This window comes from Sceloporus undulatus, chromosome 3, assembly GCF_019175285.1.
Source record: "Sceloporus undulatus isolate JIND9_A2432 ecotype Alabama chromosome 3, SceUnd_v1.1, whole genome shotgun sequence".
Taxonomy (NCBI): domain Eukaryota; kingdom Metazoa; phylum Chordata; class Lepidosauria; order Squamata; family Phrynosomatidae; genus Sceloporus; species Sceloporus undulatus.
In genome coordinates, this window is record NC_056524.1 from 92,882,018 (window position 1) to 92,908,759 (window position 26,742).

The 26,742-nt window shown below is 39.8% G+C and overlaps 2 protein-coding genes across 5 annotated transcripts in view; one reads left to right on the forward strand and one right to left on the reverse strand.

Moving 5' to 3' along the window:
- STS (steroid sulfatase) overlaps positions 1-9,425 on the reverse strand; it is a 211,094-nt gene extending 201,669 nt beyond the window's left edge. For all 4 annotated transcript variants that reach the window (XM_042457724.1, XM_042457722.1, XM_042457721.1 and 1 more), the window contains exon 1: positions 9,244-9,425. The gene's annotated coding sequence lies outside the window, so the exon portion shown is untranslated. The remainder of the gene's footprint in view (positions 1-9,243) is intronic.
- LOC121925501 (pseudouridine 5'-phosphatase) overlaps positions 9,136-26,742 on the forward strand; it is an 86,552-nt gene continuing 68,945 nt past the window's right edge. Inside the window, exon 1 of the mRNA XM_042457725.1 lies at positions 9,136-9,274. Within this exon, the coding sequence (XP_042313659.1) occupies positions 9,199-9,274 (76 nt within the window). The 5' untranslated portion in view covers positions 9,136-9,198. The remainder of the gene's footprint in view (positions 9,275-26,742) is intronic.

The window sequence follows — 26,742 nt, forward strand, 5'->3', positions numbered from 1 at the left end:
GAAATGCAAGTGAAGCACTTTTAATACTTGAAAGCCTATAATCAAGCTAAGTATTGTAATGAAGCAGTACCTCTAAATGTGAAGCCAGAAGGAAATTATGGCAGGAGAATCAGGTGGCTGCCATTTTCATGCATTAGAGAATACCACTGTTACCTTTTCTCCCTAATTGTTCTTTTCATTTCTGTTCCCCAGGAATGCCTACATTATGTCCGTAACTCAGGAAAGAATAACTTTATTGTTTTTGCCACACAACTATAACATTTTTAAGTTATTTCAAAATTACTGTGGTGAGGCATCATTACTTTTTACATTAACTACAGTTTTTCTCCTTTGTCCACGTCTTATCCTCCTCAAAAAGGGATAGTATGGGGTGGATTAAGCCTTTCAGAATCTGTCAAACCAGATTATTTCTGCAGTGTGATGGGGAAAAGTCAGGCACACTGATGCAGCAGGGGTCAGCAATATATGAGGTTGTATCTATGCCATGTAACACCGCATGTGCTGCTGAGGATTCACAAGCGTGTGTCATTCCTATCATGAACTATAGGAAATAATGCCTCTCAAACCTCCTTCAGCTTTCTTAAAGCTGAAGATTTTCTGAAAACTCACCAGGTAAGAGCTACCCCCAGACACCAAGATATGCTTTTGTTTGTGTATGCCTTCAAGTAATTTCTGACCTGTGGTAACCCTAAGGTAAGCCAGCATGGTGCAGTGGTTTGAGTGTTGCATTTTGACTCGGGAGACCAGGATCTGATTGCCAGCTCAGCCATGAAACCCAATGGGTGACATACTCTCCACCACAGGCAATGACAAGCCTCTTCTGAACAACTCTTGCCAAGAAAACACCCTGATAGATTCACCTAAGGGTTGCCATAAGTGAGAAATGACTTGAAAGCACAGAACAATAACAAGGTGAACCTATAATGGGATTTTCTTGGCAGAATGTCTTCAGAAGCAAAATATTTTTGCCTTTCTCTGAGGCTGAGACAGTGTGAATTGCCCAAGTTCACCCAGTAGGTCTCTATGGCTGTGTGGGGATTTGAACCCTGATCTCCTAGTGCTCTAGTCCAACACTTAAACTGGTGGCTCTCTACATGCTCCAGCCAGATCTCCAATTGACAGGAAATTGGTGTCAGTCTGAATGGGGCCTACCTATATACAAAGGGCCCTCTTTCCATAGGGTTGCACTCTCTAGTCTAGCTGCTTGAGTGTCACTGTTCTAGTTTCTGTGCAGGGCTTGCAAGATAAGAAAAGATTATCATAACACAGGAAGTTGGCCTCAGGGTGGTACTTCCTGCTTAATGAGAACATACATCAATATTAATGCTGAATATTTTGGAATTTAATGTGTCTTCAGAAAATTACATTAACCCAATTTGTTTCTGCTCCAGACAAGGGCATAGTTATTAGGCTAAAGTATTTTGTTGAAAACTGTTATGGTAGACTGTGGAAGAAAGCTGTCAAACTTTGTTGTTAACACAACACTAATTTGTTACAGCTTCTGGTAAGGATTGGTTTAAATAGCATGTCTAACATTTATGAAATAATTGTACAAGAAATTATTCTGTAACAGCTCTGTAAGTGTGTTTTACATAACTGAATCATGCTATTGATGATGAATTCATTAATCACATTTGATGCTCCAACAAACTCTTTTATATTTCATATTAAGTGCTTGGTTAACTGTGATCACTTTTAACAAGGAGTAATAGTAAATTAATAATGTTAATTACCATGGTAGTTGGCCATAAAAAAATAGCAGCATCAGAAGAAACTGACACTTACAATCACAATTTTTAATATAGCAAACATCAACTTTGTGTTCTAACCTTAGACATTCATTCTTCTTAAGATGCTATAGATGTTGTTCTAGTGAGAGAATAATATCACTAGATCTGTCCTAATTCTGTCTCAATCAAATCTGATTGGGTAGGCCATAACCAAATACCTGAAAAGAACCAACTATTCCTAGGGGCTACCTGGTAATGGGTATGGAAATGTGTGAGACAGACAGACAGAGACAAGAATGTCCTCTTTCCCAAATTAATTGTGCATGTTCAAGAAGCAATAATGCAAGGAAAGTTTCAGTACACAACCAGTGAAATTTTCTTCTCTTCTAGCTGGTAGCAATTGTGTCTCTGATCTACATGAATAGAGCTGTCCACAAGACTGGCCTTGGGAGTATTTGGGATACCAAGAGTAACTCCTTGTTTACCTTCAAGTGGAAGCAATCAACAGTCATATATCTTTGGGCCCTTGAAAATATAGCTGTTTTAGCTTTTGACTGTCCCATGGCTCGAAGGGTATCTGGCGGGAGACCCATATTTTGTAATTTTGTGGTCAATGTCTTTTTCCATTTTGACTGGAAGGTGTCAGTCAGAGTTAATGGTGCAAGACCCAGAGGCAAAAATGTCAATTTTAACCAAAGATTTACTATCAATATCAGAATTCGTGCCTTCCTAGAAATTTGTCCGGTCTCTAGATGGTGTTCATTATTTTGAGTTCTCTTGATGAATCCTGGGACGTGTTTGCTCAAAGTTTGGAAATTCTTCCAGAGAAAGACTTAACACTGCATTATCTTACTGGTCGTCTGCTAAAGGAAGAAGCCAAAAGAAAGGAACGCCGAACAGAGCGGGCAGTTTCCAAGCAGGAATTCTTCAGCTCAGCTTCAAAAGGCTAATGAGGCAAACAGCGGAGAGAGTGTGTTTGCTATGAGGAAATGCTACAAGTGTGGGTCTACACAGCCTCTTCAGAGTTTCTGTCCGTCTTCGCAGAGACATAGTGTTCCAGTTAGGAAGAAGAAGCAGGAGGACAAACAGAAGCAATGAACTAAGTCACAGCTTGTTTCAGCTGTATATTGTTTGATTCAGGAAAAAGTTCAAAAGTTGGCTCCTGGACTCTGGGTGTGCATAGGGTTGCCATAAGTCAGGACCTCCAAACCGAGACAAATGTAGGACAAATGTAGGACACACTTTTTAAAAAATGGAGGACACATGAAAAATTTGATAATTTTTTTAAAATGTTAATATAAATGCATGTTTCTTCAACTGCTCAAAATGGAGGACATTTTGGCATTATTCCTAGACAGATGGCAGAAATGTACTTCTCTTTCTCGCCAAATACCCCCCCGCCCAATTCTACAACTACATGTCCCACTTCCAAGCAGGCATAGGATTTGAAAGACCACAGGCACCCCTTTTGCCACTGCAAACTACAAGTCCCACTCCCAAGCAGGCATAGGATTTGAAAGACCACAGGCACCCCCTTTTGCCACTGCAAACTACAAGTCCCACTCCCAAGCAGGCATAGGATTTGAAAGACCACAGGCACCCCCACTTGCCACTACAAACTACAAGTCCCACTCTCAAGCAGGCATAAGATTTGAAAGACCACAGGCTCCCCCTTTTGCCACTACAAACTACATTTCCCACTCCCAAGCCTTCTTAGCAATTCCCCCTTCCTCCTTTTCTTTGCCTCCTCCAACCCCCCCCCCCAAAACCCCTCACCCCCTCTTTTTCCCCAGGTATGTCTCAACTTAGGGAGGATTTATGGGTCAGATCCCTTGCAAAGTCTTTTTTCTTTTGTAATGGGGGCAAAGCCTTGAGAAGCCCTGGACCCCTGAGAAGAAGATGACGGGGGCTTAGAGAGAGGGGGTAAATAAGAGGACTACAGGCAGGGTTGCCATACGTCAGAAAGAAGTTGGGCACACAACAACAACAATAACAGCAACAGCAGAGGAGGAAGGGGGAGGAGGAGAAAAAAGGGGAAGGAGAAAGAAGAAAAGGAGGAGAAAGAAGAAGAATAGGAACAAAGAGAAAAAGGAGATGAGGAGAGGGAAGAAAGGAAGAAAAAGGAGAGGAGGAAGAGGAGGTGAAGAAGAGGAGGGGAGGAAGAGGAGGGGAGGAAGAGGAGAAGAAAAAAACGGAATAACAAGAAGAGAAGGAGTGGAAAGAGAAAGAGGGGAAGAACTAAAAGCAGCTTGCCTGAGTGCAAAGCCCTCCCTGCTTGGAGTTGGAGCATGCCCAAATAAGGAAGCAGAGGGTTGGCTCCTTGAGAGGGCTGGCCAATAGGGGCAGGGCAGAGCAGCAGACCCCGCCCCCTGCTAGCTCCAGCCGCTGCTGCTGCTCCAGCCGCTGCTCAGCACTGTATGAAAGGGAGGCAGCAGCCCTGGGAGCCCTGAGTTGGGAATGGGGGGTGGGGCACGCCCCCCAGGAGGCGGGAAAGTCCTGCCCACTGCCGTGAAATGGCAAGCCTAGGTGTGCGTGTCACATGTCTAACCATAGGAGCTACTTTAAGGCTCTAGAACGAACAAGTATTTTTATTTAAAAAACCCAAACCATAAAAAAAATATTATACTTAGCTGCTAGAGATGTACAGTGAGCCCACGTCATACGCGGGCTCATTATAGGTGGCTATTAGTTTATGCTGCAGCCGCCTGGAAAATGGGAGAATGCGCAATGTGCGTGCATGGTTGCACAGCGAGCACGAGCCCCATAATATCCAATGGGGCTCGCAAATGGTGCGCACGGCCATGGGGTGAGCACGAGTCCCATTAGATATAATGGGGCTGGAGCATATGCACATTTTGCTTTATGTGTGTGGGGGGGGGGCACTGTATATGTGATCAACAGAAAGCTATGCATTTTCAGCCAGTCAGGTTATACCTGGTAATTCAGGAATTGCAGGCCTGAGAATTAATGAGATTTGTTTACTGGCAGACCGTATTTTTAAATTTGCCTTCATACATCCTTGATGCTCCAAATTCACATACTTCTTTGATGCTCCAAAAATAGCTGTGTACTAATATAATTCAAACCATTAAATCTATAATTTACACAATAAAATTTCCAAAATGTTATCCTAATAACATTTTGATATGTTACAGTAACATAATATTCATATAAAATAACATTTAGATATATAGACTGCCCCCCTCCCTGCTGTCCTTTTGTAGGCAAGCAAAAACAGTTTTATTAAGGTTGCCTTTCAATATATATTCATGGGATAGCTTTTATATGGGATGCTTGTTATATGGAGTGTATACTGTAGTTTTTTAGTCTATATAATTTAGTACTGATTTTATTTGATATTTTTAATTGTTTTTAAAACTTTTATTGTAAAGTCTTTAAAATGTTGTTGTTATTATTATTATTATTATTATTATTATCATTCTTTATTTATATAGTGCTGTAGATTTGCACAGCGCTGTACATAAAACAATAAGTATATAAGAGAAAGCCTGCCTATGGCGTACAATCTAAGAGATAACAGGATAATGTTTTTATTTGTTAGTCGCCTTGGGTCCCTTTCTGGAAGAAAAACAGTATAAAAATGAAATAATAAAACAAAGAAAAGCAACAGATATGGTGAAGAAAATTACATTGCTCTGCACTGCAGTCATTTTTCTTAGGCTAAACTGTCTGGGGCACACTTTTTCAGGTTCTTTATATAATGCTATTGGGTAGGATTGGCAAATCAATAATAAAATCACTGTTGGGAATGCAGGTGGGGCAATTTGGTTCTGAAAGTGCAAGCAGTACTCTTTCTTTCTGAAAAACTACAGTGGTTTCAAAGGGTGCTTTGTTATTTTTAAAGGTTATACAGTGGGCCTGTGGTATCTGCTGGAGTTTGGTTCCAGAATGTGGCTCTCAAAATCTGTAGATGCTCAAGAAAAATTAAAACACAATGACATAGTGTCCCTGATGTAAAATGGCAAAATCAAGGTTTCCTTTTTGGGATTGATATTTTTTGGAATACTTTCAATCCATGGATAAAAAAAATCCATTGATATGGACAGCCAATTGTAACTGGACAAGCCCTTATAGTTGTCAGCCTGTGAATATATACATGCTGTTCAAAGGAATTATACTACATCACTCCCATACTCATTTTGGCAAAACTTGTTTAATGCAGCATGCTCTGCAGTGAGCTGCTATTGAGAAATGTTTAGAAACTATACCCAGAATAAAGATATGTGACTCTAATGTTGAAGCAATTGCATGGGCAGCTAGTTCCCTACAGGAGGTGAGTTAGGTTTTTCCATTACTTTAATCTCTAACTTTGTGGGACTCTAAAAATATAGATATTTGATTACTTGAAGGGATTAGGCCCTCAAAGGGAAATGCACAGAAACCACAATTGTGGTTATACTAATATTTTTTCTATTTATCACTTTACAATTTTTGGAATGTACATTATGGTGAAATCTTATTACATTACACACTAGAGCTAGCATCCTCTTGGTTAGTCTCTGCTAGAATAGATCCATTCAATCAATTGTTTAATGGTAAGTCAAGAGGTAGTTAAATCTCATTGATTTGCTGGGTTTACTGTTTTCAGGACAACAGAATTTAGGCCAGTGACAAAATAATACCACATTTGATTCAGTTAAGCATTTGGACACTCTGGATGGCTTTATGTTACAGTTGTCACCACTTCCCCAACCCGCTATTGTCTATCATTGTTTTGATTAATTTATTGAATTGTCATCTGAATTACTCATATTTCCCTCCAAGCACTGATTTTAGTGCTTATTTTAAGTAAAAAGTGGATTAATTAAAACACACACACAAGACAGCTGTTTTGTGTACATTGCAGTAAGTAGGATTTACTTCAAAGTAAAAATGCACATGATCAATCTTTCTGTTAACTAAATCCAATGCTGGTCCCCAAGTAGAGAAGACCCATTGAAATCAATGTGTTTTTAATAACTTGAAACTAACAAGTTACATACATTTCAATGTGTCTGTTATAACTGGGATTGATGCTGCATTTTGTGCTTGGCTAATTTTAGTATGTATTCAAGATGAGGGAATTAAATAAAATGCTTAAGATGTTATTCTTCTAATGCTTCACAATAAAAAAAAACCCTAAATCTAAATGAATAGTCAGATGTTCAGTAGGACCTGCCAGTTCTGACTAACTACAAGAAGGCATTTCTGTAGCCCATGTCCATCTCTCTCACTGAACACACAACAGGTAGAGGGCTATGCCTCATTAGCCGTCGCCTCATTAGGTGTCACTCCATTCCTCTGCCTACATAGAATGCTTCTGCAACTGCTATTCAAACAGGTCATGCTTCATTATATCCCATGGAAGAGTTTGCTGTATTTGTAACACATTATCTGGTGGTACTTATTGTCGCAATGAAAGCTAAATGATGGTATTGCTTGGCCATAAGGGAATTGAAATGTATCTGCTTTGAGGTTAATCTCCAGGCCTGGGATTCATTTGCTGGGCAGCTGGCTTTGCCTGCGAGAGACACCTCTTTCAGTATAGCTGCCCTCCGTGAAAAGAAAGCAACCAGTACTTAACACTGTGAAGTCCTATTAATTTAATTATCTAATGCCTTCTGGGGGAAAGCCCCACACAGCCAAACCCGTCAACCTCATCTAGTGGAAACCAATTTAATCTCACTTATTTATTATTTTTTCCCTAAGAAATCACTGCTTGAAGCGATGGCTGGCCAGAGTTTGCCAAGAATATGTTTTGTACAGGTAGCATTCTTTCAGAAAAGGATAGACATATTTAAAAACATTTATCCTTCCAAAGAAGGGAAGCACAAAGAATTTGTTGTTGTTAATTGCTATCAAAGTGGTTTCAATTTATGGCAACCTTATGAATAAGAAAGAGGCCTCTAAGACACCTAGTCATCAAAGTCAGGGCTGTAATTTCCCTGACTGAGGCTGCATCTGCATTGCAGAAATAACCCCGTTTGACACCACTTTGGCTGCCAAACTGGATTATTTCTGCCTTGAGGATGCAGCCCATGTCTATCGCATGCAATGTGCTTTTCATCTTCTCATACTGCCTCCCACTTTACCAACCATTAGTGTATTTTCTAATAAGTCATGGGCAGCCCATGATATGGCCAAAGTGTGACAGCCTCTGTTTGACTTCCATACAGCATCCCTCCTCCAGCACATGCCAAATTAGTCCATTCTCTTCCTGTAAGCTTTCTTCACTGTCCAGCTTTTGCAACCATATTCAGAAATTAGAAATACATTGGTATGGACAATCCTGACTTTGGTATTCAGTGATATATCTGTATACTTGCAGATCTGAGCAAGTTCCTTCATACTTGGCCTTCTGAGTCTTAGTCTAGTACAAGCATTAATTCACAAAGGCAAACCTTGATCTTGCCATTTTACATAAGGGACCCCATTTTACTATGACATTGTATTTAATGGGACTTGAGCATCCACACATTTTGGTATCCACAGGAGGAAGTTAAGTAAGCCTGAAATGACAACAGCCCAGCCTTACTTGTGAGTAGAGGTCAGGCCACAGAGAAAGGAGTAAGACTGCCACCCACAAGCCTCCTCTTCAGCCCAGCCTTTACTCAGGAGAAGCAGGGATGCTCCCACAAGCTTTTGGAGCTCCACTTGCTTCTTGATCAAGCAAAAGATGCTAGAAAATCATGTAGAGAGATTGTGCAGCACCTTTGAGACTAACTGAAAGAAAGAAGTGGGTAGCATGAGCTTTTGGAAACTCAAGTCTCAGGACGTAGACTTTAGTCTACAAAAGGTCATGCTGCCAACATCTTTCTTTCTGTTAGCCTCAAAGGAGCCACAAGATCTCTCTACGTACTGATTCTGCAGGCTAACAGGGCTATCTTTTTAAAAAGTCATGTGCATGTGGGTTCCTTCAAGTTGTTTCCAACTTATGGTGGCTCCCTAAGAGGCAGTGTGGGACTGTGGTTTGAATGTTGGGCTCTGACTCTGGAGACCAGGGTTTGAGTCCCACTTCAGCCATGGAAACCCACTGCATGACCTTGGGCAAGTAGTCACACTCTCTCAGCCTCCTCAGGGGAAGGCAAGGGCAAACCTGTCTCAAGGCAAACACTATCATGGGGCTTTCGTGGCCAGATCTGTTCAGGGGAAGTTTGCCAGTGCCTTCACCTGAGGCTGGGAGAGTGTGTGGTTTGCCCAGTGGGCTTAGCTGAGTCCTAATCCAACTCTCAAACCACTGGCTCTCCCTACTGTTATTACACTCCTTTTAAATCCTGGCTGCGCGCGTGCGCAGTAGACCAATCCTCCTCCCTTTGTCAAGTTAAAAAAAATCCACAGCGCATGCGTAAGGACGGAGGCTGCTCTAAAATTAAAGGCTTAAAGTCTGAACCACTTCGAACGGGAAAGGTGGAAGAGAGGTAATGCGCATGCGCGGCGCTTGGTGGATCGCTGCTGCTGCTGCTGCGCAATGGCCGCCTCCTCTTCTCCAGCGTCGCTGCTACCCGTCACTCACCTCATCTTCGACATGGACGGCCTGCTCCTGGGTGGGTAGCGCGAGCGCGCGCACGCAAGCACCCTCCCTTCCTTTGTCCTCTTGTCAGCTGCGCGCGAGACGGTGGCGCGAGCCCTTCTTTGCAGGGGACGCGTGCGCGTGCCGCTGTTCTCGTTGCTGCTGCTGCTGCTGCTGCTGGGTGCATTCGTAGCAGGAGAAGAGGGCAGGGGTGGTCCACTGTTGCCTCTTCTCCTTCCTATTTGCCAGCCCCCGAAGCCCAGGCGCCACGTGCCTCCCAAAAGCAAACACACACAGGACACGTCTTTACTTCCTCTTTTGAGGGAAGGGGGGTAGAATAATACATCTGTGTGTGCATATATATATATATATATATGATGTTCTTGTTGCATCCTCATTGCAGAAATAATGCACTTTGACTCCTGGTTCATATTCTGGGATTTGTAGTTATTATTATTATCATTATTTGTTTTCCTGTGTTCTTCCAGGAAATTTGACACAGTATATAGTTTAGTTATATATATATATATATATATATATATATATATATTTGAGAGCCACTGTGGTGTGATTTATGCTACAACTTCTTTCTTTCAGGGTCCCACACACACACACTGCAGGAATAAACCAGTTTGAGACTGCTTTAACTGCCTTGGCTCAATGCGAGGGAATTCTGGGGACTGTAGTTTTGTGAGGCATTTAGCCTTTCTCTGTCAGAGTGCTCTGGTTCCACAATAAACTACAGTTCCCAGGATTCCCTAGCACTGAGCCAGGGCAGTTAAAGCAGTCTCAAACTGGGTTATTTCTGCATTGTGTTTGGGACCTCGGTCTCAAAGGTGCTGCAAGATTCCTTTGAATACTTTGAATACTCTTTGAAGCACCATTGATTTCAGTGGATCTTCTCTAAAACTCGATGAAAGCCAGCATGGTGATGGGGTGGTTTCAGCGTTGGACCGTGACACTGGAGACCAGGGTTCGAATCTCCGCTGGGCCACGAAACCCACTGAGTGACGTTGGACAAGTCATACTCTCTCAGCCTCAGAGGAAGGCAAACTCCATCTGAACACACCTTGCCAAGAAAACCCCATGATAACTTTGCCTTATGGTCACCACAAGTTGGAAATATGTTGAAGACACACAACACACACACACAAGCCCAATCCACAAATCCCAGGATTCCATAGCAAGAGCCATGGCAGTTAAAATGGTGTCAAATGGCATTATTTCTGTAGGGTAGACAGAACTTAGGCCCCATACAGACAGGCCAAAATAAAGCTGCTTCGGGTCACTTTGGAGGTATTCTGTTTAAATGATGCATGCGTACTAAGAATCCAGAAGCCGCGCCAAAGCCTCGATCCAGTACTAAGGACTGGAGTGCAGCTTTGGTGCAACTTCTGGACTCTTAGGACGCATGCATCATTTTAACAGCATACCTCCAAAGTGACCCGAAGCAGCTTTATTTTGGCCTGTCTGTATGGGGCCATAGATTTCTTTTTTCCCTCAGCCCCCCCCCCCCCCCCCCCCCCCCCAGGATTGATTTTTTTTTTGCCTGTTTCAAAGTATACTTATGGAGACCATGGGTCCCCTTCCCTATGTACACATATGGCATGTTCTGTACATGTTACACAAGGTTGCAATAGGAGGCTTAAAGAGGGCTGTGCTGTGCCATGCCATTAAAGGATGATGAATTATAGTTGCAGTAATTGCCATTTATAGGCCTGCTACAGACCACCCAAAAACGGTGGTCTGCAGGCACCCATTTTAACTCCAGAGGGACACAGCCGCTAGACCACACAACGTCCCTATGGACTTAAAATAACCCAGTTTTTCCGGGTTCTTTTACTGGCGCCCGGCTTACGTTGCAAGTGTGCCAATTGCACACTCGTGACATAATGGATGCGGCATGACATGCGGATGCTATGCATCCATTATGTCCAAATGGCAGCAGTCGTGCGGATGGGACACCGCCATCAGACTGCTGCCATTACATACTAGGGTTTTGAACCGTGTGGTTGCTGCGCAGTCTGGAACCCTAGTATCACTGCCACCACGCCCCCTTCAGCCCATCTGTCTCGGGCCATAGACTCAGGCAACTAGTCAGAACATGGAAAAGTTGCTTTTTGGATAATGACCTTCAGAAGTCCCTAGCCATCATGACCACTACAGTTCTGGAGATGGTAACTCATAAAAGTAACTTTCCAGAGAGCTGCTATAACCTGTAGGTCAGAGAGTTGTGGGTACCTCCACTTGTTGCTGGATTGTAGCTCTCAGCAGCCTTAGCCAGCATCAGCAATTTTGTGTAATGCTGGCAGTTGTATGCAATGGGATCTTGTAGCACCGTTGAGACCATCTGCGCAAGAGAAGTTGTACCATAAGCTTTCATAGACTTGGTCTACTTCCACCAGTGGACTCCATGCATCTGAGGGAATAGACCAAGTCTATGAAAACTTAGGCTACAAGTTAGTCTCAAAAGATTCCTTTGCATATTGATTTTTCCAGTCTAACATAGCTATGAATTGTAACCTAGTTACAGTTCAACAGCATGCTCTGGAGGGCTACATATTTCCTGCTCCTGTGTTAGATAGACTACTTGGAGTTCAATTGAATTGAATAGGACAACAACAGTAATACATCTAAAACTGTGATGTTTACTCAACTCAATGCAGCTGATCTCTGTACAGGATCCACCAGGTAGGGTGCTTGGTAGCCAAATCTTATCCCTGCTTGTCGTGAAGGCAACAAGAAGCTGGGTGAGTGGGTAGGTCTCTGCAAGATCGACAGAGAAGGAAAACCCCACAAAGTTGTGGGATGCAGTTGTGTGGTTGTGAAAGACTATGGCAAAGAATTACTGTTTTTAGTTAGAATCCCAAAGTTATGTGCATAGGATTAGAACCTGTGTTTAATAAAACGAGTCACAAATAAATTGTAGTTGGCCAGACATGTAAAAGATTGATGGAGTAAAAGGCTGAAATATATGAGCAGATAGGTAAACTATTTCATTTGAGGGATTTTGAAAGTGGCTGGGGAGAGGCTTGTTATATGGAATTTAGTTATTCCACTAAATTACATCAGGAGGTAAAGGAGGAATCCAGGGGCTCACTTTGAAACAAATTATGGTGTACTCTTGGGATCCTGTTCATGATTTAAGTTGTTTGAAAAGCAGAGTTGTTGGCAGCGAAAGAGAATTTAATACCATGCCCATCTTGCAGAACATGAGAGGACAAATCATGTAATACAAACTATTATGCCACAGAGAAAAAAAAGTAGATGATCAGCATCTTTGCAGTCAAGATTCTCCCTTTATAAATGTGGGGGTTTTTTTTGTAATTGTGAAAACAGAAGTTATTATAATGAGTATCGTTATGATAAACTCTACCATGAAAGAGATTGTCAACAAGCTGCCAGATATTTGATTGTACAGTTTTAAACAAGAAACAGTTTGATGCCTGTTAGTTACTCATCATAGTAAGACTACTTGCTTGAAACATTTGGAGCTAGAATTAAATTTGCTTCAGCATCACAAAGACTAAAGGGGAATAGTTGTGACATTGGTTGCTGGTTTTCTAAGATCTGTGTATCCTTGCTCCCTCTGTGAACACAAGTACTTTTTTTATTGCATTTTGGGTTTTTGAAAAATATTGCTTGTAGACATACAGGAAAAAATCTTCTAGAAAGTTGCATCTTCCCAATATATATATTTGTCAGTTTGTTATCAAAATAATAAGAGTTGCTTCTTGTGTTTACTGTGTCTGTAGGATTCTTACAGATTGCATCAGAAGGCTACCAAAATTATTTTTCAGATGTCACTTGAAATACTTTGAAATTATGTGTGTGAAAGTGTTGTGTCACATCCTGATAATATTTTGAACTAATAGGTGCATTTGCAATTGATATGCCTTATTTCAGCCTATACACATAAATACGGTGTATGTTTATTTTCTTCTTGGAGTGTTTATGGTGGTATATGTACTTAGTTTCAACATTGCCCACCAAAACTACTTTAGTGAAGTCCACATGGTCTGCATTGTTATCACACAACTTCTCATCAATAACACACACACACACACACACACACACACACACACTGCATCTGGTGTGCCTAAAAACTGCTTTACTGGCCAAGTTTCACAATCCACTAGAGTTTGATAAACCTTCTCTATTTAACATCTGGGAGTGCGAAAACAGGGATTTTCAATTTTTGGCAGGCAAGCTGTAGTATTAGCTAGTGGGCTATATTCAATTTGGCATGTCACAAATTATGGTGGCATTTAGTATAATGTGAATCTGATAATGTAGAAGATACTTTGTTTCCTAGTTATTTTATATAGCTGTTTTGCTTACAGCTTTTTGTAATTGTTGTATTTTTAATGTGCTGTTGAGAGTTCTGCATTAAAGCAATCATTATATTCGTGTTTCCATTCCAGAATGGAGCTACAGCTTTACTCCTTCCATAAATAGATTTTTTTTCTATTTATAGGGTGCTATTATATGCTGCAAAGAAACACGTTTCTGCAGCAGTGTTGCCTTCGACAACAATCTAAAGGGTTTTTAGGCTGTCATTTACTTTTCAGTGCTTTGGCATTTTTAAAATGCTTCTGCCACTTCTTATGCATTCAAATATGAATTTGGTTTTCATTTCAACAATGTTGTATGTTTGCAAAATGCTTGTTTTTCTGATATAAATCTGAATAAGTATCTCTTACAGGGCGCCTATGCATGTTACTCAAAAACAAACTGCATATTATCTAGATGTTATAGTTATTAACTCCTATCAAGTCAAGTCACCCTGTCGTCAGTAGTCCTGATCAGGTCTTGCAGACTCGGGGTTGTGGCTTCCTTGATTGAGTCTATCCATCTGGAAGGAGGTCTTCCCCTCTTTCTACTGCCTTCTACCTTACAAAGCATTTCTGTCTTTTCCAGTGAGTCATGTTTTCTCATGGTATGGCCAAAGCACAACAGTCTCACTTTCATCATCTTGGCTTCTAGGGAGAGTTCAGCCTTTATTTGTTGTAGGATGCATTTCTTTGTCTTTTAGCAGTCCACAGTAGCCGTAGAATTCTTATCCAGCACCAATTTCAAATGAGTTCATTTTTTCCCTATCAGCTTATCTGTCCAACTTTCACAACTGCAGAGGCTAGATTTGAATTGGAATTCCACTTGTATAGGAGTTGAAAATTATAGTGCTGAAATGTATTGAGAGCAAAGGTTGCTATTTCAGGTCATGTCAAATCCTTGGATTTAGAATGCAATGGCCCTGAATTGGTTCTTGCTTTAAGCTATTATTCAAAACAATACAGGACAGTTGGAGACAGTGAACGCAAAACACATAGATAATAGTTTGATTGAAGGGATAGAGACATATGTTAGGGGTAATGTTAGAGCATCCAATGAATATACAGTGGTTTAAATGTTTAATTCAAAGGTAACCAATGAAGTTTTCTTTGTTCAGAGTACTATAAAAGCTTGGTTCACTTTGGAATCGGGGTCCCAGTAAATTGGATTTATTTCCTCTGGGAATGCAGCAGCAAAATAAACTGTTTTCCTTTCCAATCGGCTCTCAGTCTCCCTGCTAAGTCTGATAAATTTTGGTTTTAAATTATTCAGCAAGCACTGGAAATTTCCAATTAGAAACTGAAATTGCGATGGCATATATAATCCTAACTTCAGTATTATATTATATATCTCTATACCTCAGCTGCTTCATAGTTGCCCTTCCAAGTCTTTGTTGCTTGTTCCCACATAAATATTCCTGAAGTTGGAGTCAGATAGCCCTAGATATGTCTACTTAGAATAAGGTCCAATTACTCCCAAGATCCAGCGTGGTGTAGTGGTTTGAGTGTTGGACTACAACTTTAGAGGTCAGGGTTTTGATTTCCTGCTTGAGCATAAAAACCCACTGTGTGACCTTGGGCTAGTCACACTTTCTCAGCCTCAGCAATTGCAAACTCCTGCAAAAACATGTGATAGAATAATTTCAGCTTCTTTCTAGAAGTAAGGTTATAGAATTCCCCTCCCCACAATAAATCAGATTGTTATTGGTTAATATGAAGTCTTTTTACAACATGTTTTTCACGAATCCTATTTGAAAAGTATTTCCTTGAAGTAGTTTTGGTTTCTGTTTTACATATGGAAGAATTGGAGGCTGAAACAAGGATTTTACAACTCTTTCTCTCCCAGTGACCACATGGCCAAAGAAGTGCATGACCTCCACCTGCAATGATACCCCTCCAGACCATCTTAATTGACAACAATAAAAACAACACCTGGACAAAACATAGGCCTATCACTCTAACACTGTCATTTTTTCCTCCTCCTGTATGACTTTTAACACCTTTGCCTAATGAAGAAGCCAGTAGTACCTTGAAAGCTTGCATGATGTATTTTGTGCATTTTTGGTTGGCCTAATAACAATACTGTTTTGTGGATTATGTCTTGCAGGTGAGTGCTAGCAAGTGAGCAAGCTGGGGGGGCCTTTGTCCCGTAGTCTTGGCTTCTCTGATTCTCCATTCTAACTGAATAGAGTGAATACTGGTTGTATGAGCAATATTTTACTTTCAAAAAATTGATGTTATCTTCTCTTCTTTCAGTAGATTAAGTAATCTTTTTTACTAGAATGACAGAAACATTTTAAAATCGATTGTGAAGAGTTGAGAAAACATAGTCCTTCGTGCCAACCTCCCTTTCCCCCCAATTTTCTCTGGAGCAGTGGTTGATTTTTAAAGGACGCCTGAATGGTTTATTAATTGTAGTACAAGTCTATCAGAATTCTGATATGCTACACTAAAATTCTGTTTAAAGTATAATTCTATAATGTATATGCAACAAGGTTTGGTTAGGCATCTTAAAAGTGGAGCATACTCCACTCTGTAGCAGAACCCCAGGAGAACAGGAATAACTGAATATAATTTTTTGATGTATTGCTGAATCGTTCATAAGAAGATGAGATGATTTTGAGTGTGTGTGTGTGTGTGCGCGCGCGCACTCTTAGAGGCAAACATTTGATTCTTAATACATGAATGGAGCATAGATGGTAGGTCATTTTTTGTGTGTGGGGGGTGGGCTTGTTATGCTCTTACACAATTAATATTTTGCACCATACATGTATCTTCACTTTCATTCTTTGGTTACATAGATTAAAATAAAATCCCAAGAAAATGCTGGGTCATTCATTAGTTTTGCCTTGATACATCTTTTATTTATGGCATTGGGGATCTGGAATTTCTGGTTCAGACATTTGAATCTCTGAAACCTGCCTTGCATGCTTGAATAGATGGCAGTATGGTAAAACAGGATACATCCCAATTGTCACACTAGAAGTTCAACAAGCTATTATGACACCTTGTGGGCTTTGCAGGTGTGTTGCAGGCTATCACAGCTTCTCTTCTGCAAAATTTCTAAGTGAATGAAAATCTGAACATCATTTTGGAGGATTTATTTTTGAAGTTAAGAGGTTGGGGAGAATGAGTCCTATGAATACAGGACAATTCTGTATACTATATAAATGACTAAAATAAATATATTAGATTATTATTATTATTAATAATAATAATAATAATAATAATAATAAATTATTTATATCCCGCCCCTTTGAGGTCAATCTTCATGTCTTACTGAAATAAAGCCATAGCTTTGAGTCGATACCCCCACTCTCTCTTGAGTGACATCTTTGGATTAAGTATCATGTATTGCTTTCAGGTCCTTATATTATTTAGAAATAAATTTTCTCTCTTGTTTTTACTGTAAGGCAGGGATCAGGAACTTTTGTGCCTCCTGAGATTTTGACAGGTCTCCAGTGTCCACAATCCTTTACCTTTGACCATGCTGAGTAGGCTAATGGAAGTTTAGGGCAAAACTGGGGAATGGGCTGGCAAAGATTACTCATCTTGGTTGTAAGAGACACACTTACTTACATGACTAACATTGCAACAGCCATTTATTTAGTTTTTATTCTGTTAAAGTATAGCCAGGTAGCAATATAATTAGTTCTCATATTTTCCATTAGCATCTTCAAAGGGTGCTGTTTCTTGGCTGACTTCTCTGCCATCATACATGGTAATCTACTCCAAAATAGCTTTTTTCCTCCTTTGTTGCTAAAATGTTTCAAAATGTTAGCTGTTCATCCATCCAGGCTGACTTGTTTATCACTGAACTATAGCCCTGGCAAGCAGTTTGCTTTGATAATCACCCTGGGCAAGTGCCTAGTTGGAATAGAAACAGTGTTTAATGTTTTGAAGAGAAAAAAACTTGTTACTAATGGTAACAACTAATGCAACCTAAACCTTTGAAAGCACATGCTCAAGTTTCATGTGGGATATATAGGGTTTAAGAAGGGGAAAACAAGGTCCAAAGTAGTCTATACTTTAACTGAGTGAGTGTCAGTAATTGGTAGAAGTGACCTTACATCAGTTGAATGGCTTTGGAACTGTGGTTCTTCCCCCCCCCCCCCTGCTTTGACTTTGGAATATTGAAGGGCATATTTTGTGTTTGATGATTTGATAGATTGCCTCAAATGTTTTGTAAAATAAGGGGGAAATGCACTCAAAAGTACATGGTCTTCAATGTGCAAATCACTTGTAGCCAGCAGCTGTGGTAATATTCAGTGGTAAAATATGTTCTAATAACATCAAATTAAAAGAAGAAACCTAATCTCAAGATATATCCCTCCTTTGGGGATGTGTCTGTTTGCTTTTTCTGAACTAGTTATTACATTTTTGCTTTATTCTAAAGACCTCTTCACACATTTCTTTTCTTGTTGGTGACATTTAAGCTTAGATTTGCTTTTTCAGTAATGAAATCATTAACGTGATTTGAAATTTAAACACTGAATGATTCTTTGCATATTTCTACCATACTGTCTATCAGAAACAAGGACAGGGGGCAAAATGAAGGTACTGGACCCCCCCAGAATTCTGCCCCAATAAAATTTTCCTACAGTGTCCCAAATTTCTAGCATTGCACTAATTGAAAACTTTAGTTGATCATTTAATTTAGGCATCCAAAGAAAAGGAGCAGGCAAAGTTTTAAGAGCCAGTTTAGGGTGGCTCATGCCTGTCTTGTTCTAGGGGAAATGTTAATTGGGTTTCGAGAAAGACCTTCACAGGGCTCATAGTCCTGATGAAATGGGACTTATAATAACTTGTTTTAAAAAGAAATAGAAAAAAATTGAATTGAAATACAGTCAGTGAGGGAACTAGAAAAAGAAATAGTTTGTAACAAGTGAAGAGCTGTACATAATGTAACCCCACAATTTGCAAACCAACTGTAAAAAGATACAAACTTAAGATCTGACTGTATATAACATTTATATTCCTTGTTTACAGAAGACTGGCTTGAATTAATTTATAACTGAAAAAATCATAAGCATGCTTCCAAAATAATAAAACACATATTAAAAAAGGATACTGGGAGCCCGTAGCCTGAGTCACTTATTAAGAGAGTGTATTAGGGAAAGAATTGGGGCCAGTAGTCAAACCAAGGGTTAAAGAGATGTTTCTGGGTTAAAGAAGAACCTCACACCATTGCAAGGAAAGAAGAGCCTGTGGTCATTGCAACAGATTGTCTGGATGTCTGATTGTCTGATTGTCTGACATCCAAACATCCTCTCCCTAATCCCAAATTAACAGCTACTTGGTTGTTGGATTCCTGTGATTCCTTTCTGAGACAGATTGGCCCCATTTCAAAAGTGCATCTCTGTTATCTGTTGGAAGACTAGGAATCTGAAAGATAATGTCTTTGTCTACAGAAATGGCAGCTCTGATCCACATGGGGTGAATTTACTTCCTGTGTGTGTGTGTGTGTGTATGTGTGGTGTCAGTTTGTTAAAAAAAACAACCTCAAATAAGATGAATAAAGACTTGAAGAAAGTCTGTCTAGCTGGTAGAAAGACTATCTGGTTTCAAATAATCTCATCTCTACACTATAATAATAGTATAATAGTATCACCCCACACTATATTTTATGTGCTTTGAAAAGGTTTCTTCTATATCAAACATAGTCTGATTTCCATAAATTACATGTTAAGACTGGCATACCGTCTATTACAAGTTTTTGCCTGCCTTCCTATATCATAGTGGGTTGAATAGATTTTACTTGTTTTAAATACAATCTTTAATATGGCATATTTCAGCTATAAAGTGGTATCAATCAATAGAAATTTAGATAAGTCTGATTTTTTGGAAGGTCTGTGTGTTTCAGGCAATGATCACGGCAGAAGATTAAAGAATAATGCAAGCTCACCTGAAAGGCACTGATGCATATACTGTAAATCTAGTAAATGCTACTATCATTTGCTAATTTCCTGTTTTCAGTTTAACCTTGAGAAAACAGGCCTGGTACAGACTGCTGGAAAGTGGTGGTCTGGGGCCGATTTTAGGGCCCAGGGGTGCGGAGTGACCACATGCCCCTGAGCCCTACCCCACACCATAATGATGCAAGCGTGGCGTAGCGTCTAAACATCGCCGCATGTGCGTCATCACTGCACATGCATGCGCCATTAGCACATTCATGGCGCCCTCCGTGCAGACTGAAAGGAACTCGCTTTCAGCGGGTTCTTTTTAGTCCTGATAGAAGCCGCACCGTTCGCTTGCTGCAGCCTCTGTCAGGAGTAAAAACGGGCGTCTCCAGCCCCATAATTAGGAAATAAACCAATATGTTTCATTCTTAATTGAAAAGCCTTTGGAGATCTGGAAATACAGAATGGTACAAAATATAGTGAATTCCGTAGTAGTGGCTGTGGGGGGGGGGAGGGTTTAAAATATTTCAAGGAATCTAATTGTTAGGATATGTAGTCATATATGATAATTTCCTTGCAGTAATACATGATACATTTTAATTCAAAAATGACAGCGAGGAAATAGTTTTCTAGGATTTCTGTGGTGTTGTTATTTTTGTTTTATGTAACACACTGGAATTGTAAGCTGTACATGGTTATTTTTATTAATTATTTATCTTTTCACTGTCATAGCTAAGGAGACAAAAAGTTCAAAATCTTAAAGTGAAAGCAGGATCCAAGAGGATACATTTTCTGGCAGCTTCCATTAGCACAATTGGAAAGAGGACAGTTGGCCCATTTTACTACACCCTGAATATCTTTGGATAAAGTACTACTTTTTGGAGAGTGGTTTCTTTAAAAAAAAAAAATAGATTTGCCAATTTGAATATACCAAAATTATTAAACCTTCTGCAGTGTATAAACTACAGTATAGTTTGGAGTGTCAGATCATTTGTAAGTGAGTCAGCGTTCATTCTAAAATATCAGACCACTGCATCAGTGTAAGAAGTATGTCCCTTCATAATATACTTGAGGTATGTGCATCTGTGTGATGCACACACAGGCGTTCAAATGAAAAGCATTAATGCACGGGGACCTTAAGATCCAATTTTTGTCTGAAGGCTTTTTAGTGTATTAACTGCTGTTCCTATAGGGCAAAACTATGCCAAGTGTGAGGGAAAGATTTGTGTCTCCCAAAAGAGAATATATACCCTGGGAAACTTTCACAGTATGTGTTTGCCATGGATTTCTTAATACCGAGAGGTATGAGTCTTCTTTTGTATTTTATACTTTTTTCACAGAGGCAACAAACACTCCTGTCATCATACAGTATGAAATTGGTTCAGCTTTATCCTTATGCTTTTCTCCACACCTTTAGTTATGGCATTACCTCCATATGTTAGCCTGAAGGTGTGAGAGGGCTCTGTGTATAGAGCTGTATACATAACTGGGAGCTGTTATGTGTCTAGAGTTTGAGTATCAATAGAGCTATTTCTCACCATCCACCTAAGGAGGTCAGAGTTGCCAGGCCATCCTGCTCAGTGTTCCTGCTCCTTCATGTGACTCAGTGCACTATAAAGTGAAAATAAGGGCTTCTGTTTCTGAACATTTCAGAAGATAACAGCCTTTTCTTCTTGAAACACTTCTTGCGTAACAGATTCTAGTTGCGATGTAAACCTCATTGACAGTTTTAGGACTCAAAATGTGCTGAATGGGAGGAGGAAGATCACAGCATTTTGTCATTATGGCAGCTTTTGACAGGGCTTTTTTGTTTTGTTTGGGTAGTCTAATTTTATGATCTGGTAAACTGAAAGGACCACAGTGCTGTAAAAGCCAAATATGATATTCTTTCCTGGATTTAAAGGGCAAAAGTCTTCTGGTCAAAGCCAGTAAAGAATGTGCAGGATAACCAAAGTGCTAGCTTCTATACAGCTGTCTAAGCTGCCAGTCTTGTCTGGATAGCTTTGGAGCAGTTAATCGGATAGTCTGCATTGTGTGGCAGGATGGAAAGATGTAGAAGAAAGTCCATGTTGCTATTTGCTTAGCGACCTCGCCAGCAGCCAGTGATACTTCAGTACTTATTTAGAAGAAATTTTTTATGAAATATGAGAAAATATCACTTGTTCCAGATTTTTCAGATTTTTAAGTAACCTCTGGACTAAAATGCTTTGTGATGCACAGATCAGTGTCACTACACCCATAATGACACTAACATTAAATATGTTCATAGTAAAAAGCAAATCTGACCCATAATATGCAAATATTGAAGTAATGTCAAATGAGGAAGACAGTGGATACTAGCTGATATAGGTTAACTGAAGAGCTAGGCCAACGTTAAAAAAGTAATGCACATTTTGGTGATCTGAAATTTCTCAAAGTGAATTGGCTGTACACAATAAACAGCATTACTAATCTACTCAAAACAAAGCAGTGTTCAGTTGGGAGTATACCAGATAGATAGTTGTTAAAATAAAGCTAAGCCATAAGGTTATTCAGCTGGCTGACTAAAATGAATTCTATTGATCAGTTACAGTGCCCAATAAATTTTCCTTTGGAAGATATTGAAATATACTGTGTAATGATTTTATCTATGATGACAATCTAACAATTGTCCATTGTGCCTTGAGCTCTTAATCAGGCTCTCATTGAAATAAGCTGCAGTTAAATCAGATCTAACCACTGGAGCATTTTTTGTTTCTTTTCTGTGCTAAAAATTCAGTGGAAGCAGAAAGATGCACTTTTCTGAATGAACTAGTTTGTGTTGAATGTCTCTTTGTACCCTTAAATGTTGTTTTGCTTCCCATTACCAAGTAATAGTTGTCTTAATACAATTCATGAAATACTTGCTGACACAACATCAACAATGAAACTGAATAAAAAACAAAAACAAACCCTTAAAGCTTTGAACAAGAGTAGTGATTAAAATTTGTCCTTTGTATGGGAGTATGATTTTTTTCCCTTCTTGATGTTATTTAGGTACTTTCTCTTCCAATTGTAGATGTTTATGCTTTATAGTGTATTAGCTGCTTTTAAAAAGTAAAAAAAACAAACCCTACATCCCTCACCAAACAATTTTGTTAATGGAATATATTATAATTATTTTGTGCTTCAGTTTCCCATCTCTCTTTGAAAAGCACTGTCTAGAGGCCTAATTAATGAAACTAGATGGCCTATGGGATGTTGTCTGGTGGAGGTTAGGTCCGTAAAAATCTGGATGTGGTTGTTTTAAAAGGGAAAAAGAAATAGCTGTTGCAGGATTTCTGTCCTTTTATTGAACAGCATTTATACTTGAAATGCTTTCTTCTCAAACTGTGCTTATGACTGGATGCTGATGTAGAGCTTGCTTGAGGTAACTAGGTATCCTCAAAATTCATTTTGCATAAATAAGTGGATTTTATTAACAAAGAGTCCAATGCAATTATTATTTGCTCCAAGGACCAGTAAGAGGCTTCCAGTGTGGCTTTCTAGCTCTCACTCATAGTTTCTCTCTTTCCCTTTGTAGCAGCTGCTCACACTCAATAGTCTCTAGCCTTGCCTTATTTTCACCAGTCTTGGCTTCTGGAGGAGGACAGTAAGAATACCTGCTCCTTGGCTGTAAAGCAGCTGAGGGGGAGATAGGAAGAGAAGAATGCAGAAATTATTAGTCACTATGCCATGATGGTGGGGAGATCCAAGATGGCAGAGCAGTCTGTTTACCTGGTGGAAGTGCATTATATCTCAGTGGTGTAGTCGAACCAGGGCCAAAGTGACCAAAATGGTGAAAGTTCTGGAAAGCATGTCCTGTGAGGAGTGACTTAGGGAGCTGGGTCTGCTTAGTCTGGAGAAGACAAAGTATAAAAGTGACCTGATAGCCATGTTTAAATATTTCAAGGCCAGCATGGAGTAGTGGTTTGAGTGCTGGATTATGACTCTGGAGACCACAGTTTGTTTCCCTGCTTGGCCATGAAACCGATTGGGTGGCCTTGGACAAGTCCCATTCTCACAGACTCAGGGGAAAACAATGACAACCCTTCTCTGAACTAATCTTGCCAAGAAAAACTCATAATAGGATTTCCATGAAAGCCAGTGTGATGTAGCGGTTTAAGTGTTGGACTATGACTCTGGAGATTAGGGTTCGATTCTCTGCCTGAGCATAAAAACCCACTGAGTGACCTTGGGCAAGTCAAACTCTCTCAGCCTCAGAATGGCAAATCCCCTCTGAAGAACCTTGTCAAGTCCTATGATATGTTTGCCTCAGGGTCACCATTAGTCAAAAACAACTTGGAGGCACATGTCAACAATTAGGGTTGCCACAAGTCAGATATGTCTTGAAGGCACACAGCAACAACAACAACAACATATTGAGGATGGAGCAAGCTTGTTTTCACTGCTCCAGAGATTCCACCTAATCCAGAGATTCCACCTAACATTAGAAAGAACTTCCTGAGAGTAAAAGTTGTTCAACAGTGGAACACACCCCCTTGGAGTGTGGTGGTGTCTTCTTCTTTGGTTTTGAAACAGAAAATCAAGGTACATGTAATATATTTTATGCTCCTAAGGTAACTATTAGATATTAAAGCCTCCCATGTTGTGTCTTTCTAGAGTTAAAAGAGACTATTTCTTCCAAATGTTCGGAAATTGTACATCTCTGGGTGTGCTTGCACATACAGTCAGCCCTTCATATCCACTATGCCATTGTATTTAATGGTCCTTGAGCATCCACAAATCTTGTTATTCATGCGGGATCCTGGAACCAAATGGATACCAACATCATACTGTATATAGCTACCAATAAGTGATAGAAGAGTATATGTTGTCTCTGGTCTACCAGTTTCTCATGGATCACTTAAGACTGGGATTCTTGAAAAGAATCCTGAACTTAAACAAACTTTGATGATGATGCTTTGCCCACAGTGTTCTTAACAGTTTGCTTTGCTGTGAATGGAGACTATATGTGTTCTCCCTTTGAAGAAGGCAACTACTAAATCTTGTGATCAATCATTACCTGTATTCATTTTGGGAATAAAAGTGGAACAGTATTTAAACATTTGAGTCTTTGTATTTTGAATCAATCCAACTAATTTTTAAATAAAATTGGATCACTATGATTGCATGCCTCTACCCTCTTTCTTTAGGCATGTAGAATTTTAAATATAGTGTTAAAATTTATGAGTGAATGCAAACATAGAAAGGCTGTTCATTATAATAATGAATACATGCTACAGGATACCAAAAAGTAGGTAAGTGCTCTAATTTAGGGAGTTTGAGTGGTTTAATTTATAAATACTCATACCAGCACTGTAGGCTTTTCTTCCAATTAGCCTCTCTAGGTCCATTTCATGATATTTGTTTTTCATTGTGCTGGATAACAAACTGAACAGTCCAGCACTTCTGTCATTTTATCTGCAGTTTTACTGTGGCTGACTTTCTCACACATTGCGGCACCTCCAGAGCAGTCTTCGTTGCATAAAAGGATTGCTATGAAAATTGCTGTGAAACAAATGTATACTGGAGAGATTAAATGAGTCACCCTGATGAAAAGGAAAGTGCAGGCTGTGCCTGTTTGTTGTCCACATAAGATAATGTGAGAAGGGGCAACTATTTTCCCAGCAGTTTTCCATTAAAAACAAACCATTTCTAAGACACTTGGTGTAATCCGCAAAATCAAAAGGTTCAGATTCGAGGGAACTTGTAGGAAGGTGTGCAATTTGATATTCAGTTTGTAGCTCTCAATCTATTTTAGTGCGATTTTTTAAAAAAAGAATGTTGGTTGTAACTGTTGCTATGTGCCTTCAAGTCGTTTCCAAATTATAGCAAACCCAAGGCAAACCTATTTCAAGATTTTCTTGCCAAAATTCGAACCCTGGTCTCCAGTGTCATAGTCCAACTTTCAAACCACTACATCACACTGGCTCTTTTTAATTGTAGCTATGGCTTAATCTGTTTACATGCAAAACATCCCATTTAGGAGATGGCCAGATTTCAGAATTTGTATTAGGAAAAGTTGAATTTAGCTGCTGTAGTGCTGTATCTATACAATATGTCTTCAAGTGCAGTATTCTGCAATTCAGTATTCTGAACTGTATATGTAGTATTTTGAAATACTTTTAATATTAGGTACAATATGAAATGAAGTCTGATAAAGAATTTGATGAATGAATGTTATATTCGGGTTCTAAAATTTATAAACTTCTTTAAGTCAGAGTTGGTTTGTTCTTAGAGCAGACCATTAAAAACAATGGACATTAAGTCTTGCGTGACTTTATTAAAACAGGACAAGATCCAACCCATTGTGAAAGTATAATGTAAAAATATATCAACAATTTCAGTGTAATCAAGGTAGAAACACATTCCAACTTCATAGTATATATTTTTAAAATGGATTTCAGGTGGTCTTCCATGCACAAAAGGACTAGAGACCAGTCCAAGATTTAGTGGAAGATCCCATCAGTGGAAAGAGGGAGACATTATTTTTATCATCCCTCTGCCTTCTTGTTCAGAGCATATTTTCAAGAAAGCCAGTGAAAGTTTCCATCTACAGCTCTAGCCTAAACACATGAGTGGAAATATAGGCGCGGGACAGACCGCCCAAAAAGGGTGGCCTGCTGGCGGTCTAATTTCCTCTGGAGGGAAGCATCAATTGCCAAACCGCGCGGCTTCCCTCCGCAAGAAAAAGAACCCAGAAAAAATGGATTCTTTTTGTACTGAAGGTACGATGTAACGAGTGCACCATGTGGCACTTTCGTAACAATAGTGTCACCTGTGTACCCGGGGCACTGCCATTGTTACAACACCACACCGTGTTAGAGTTAGGGACCGTGCGGTTGCCAGGCGATCCCTAAACCTAAAATCAGCGCCAGCACAGCGGTTTTGCATGGCCTGTACCGCACCATAGTGACAAAGAATGCTTTTTCTGTGCAAATTCAAAGTCACAAGCAGTTTCTTTATTTATACATTTTGGCATATCATTGAAGAACATAAAATGCCTAGATTCCCCCCCCCCCCCTCCTTAAGTAGATCAGTGATTCTTTTAAACTGAAGCAGTATATTTTCAGCACTCAGGAAACAGAATAGAATTCAGAGGCAGACATCTTAATCATTATGCTTCCAAATCTGCTCCACATAACATTGCTGAGAGCTTCATGTAGAAATGCCAAGTGAAGAGGGTTTTTTGTTGTTGTTTGTTTGTTAGGCTATCAGCCTTGGCAGCATTCAGAGCCAAGTCACTTGAATTTGCACTTACTGGGAGAAAC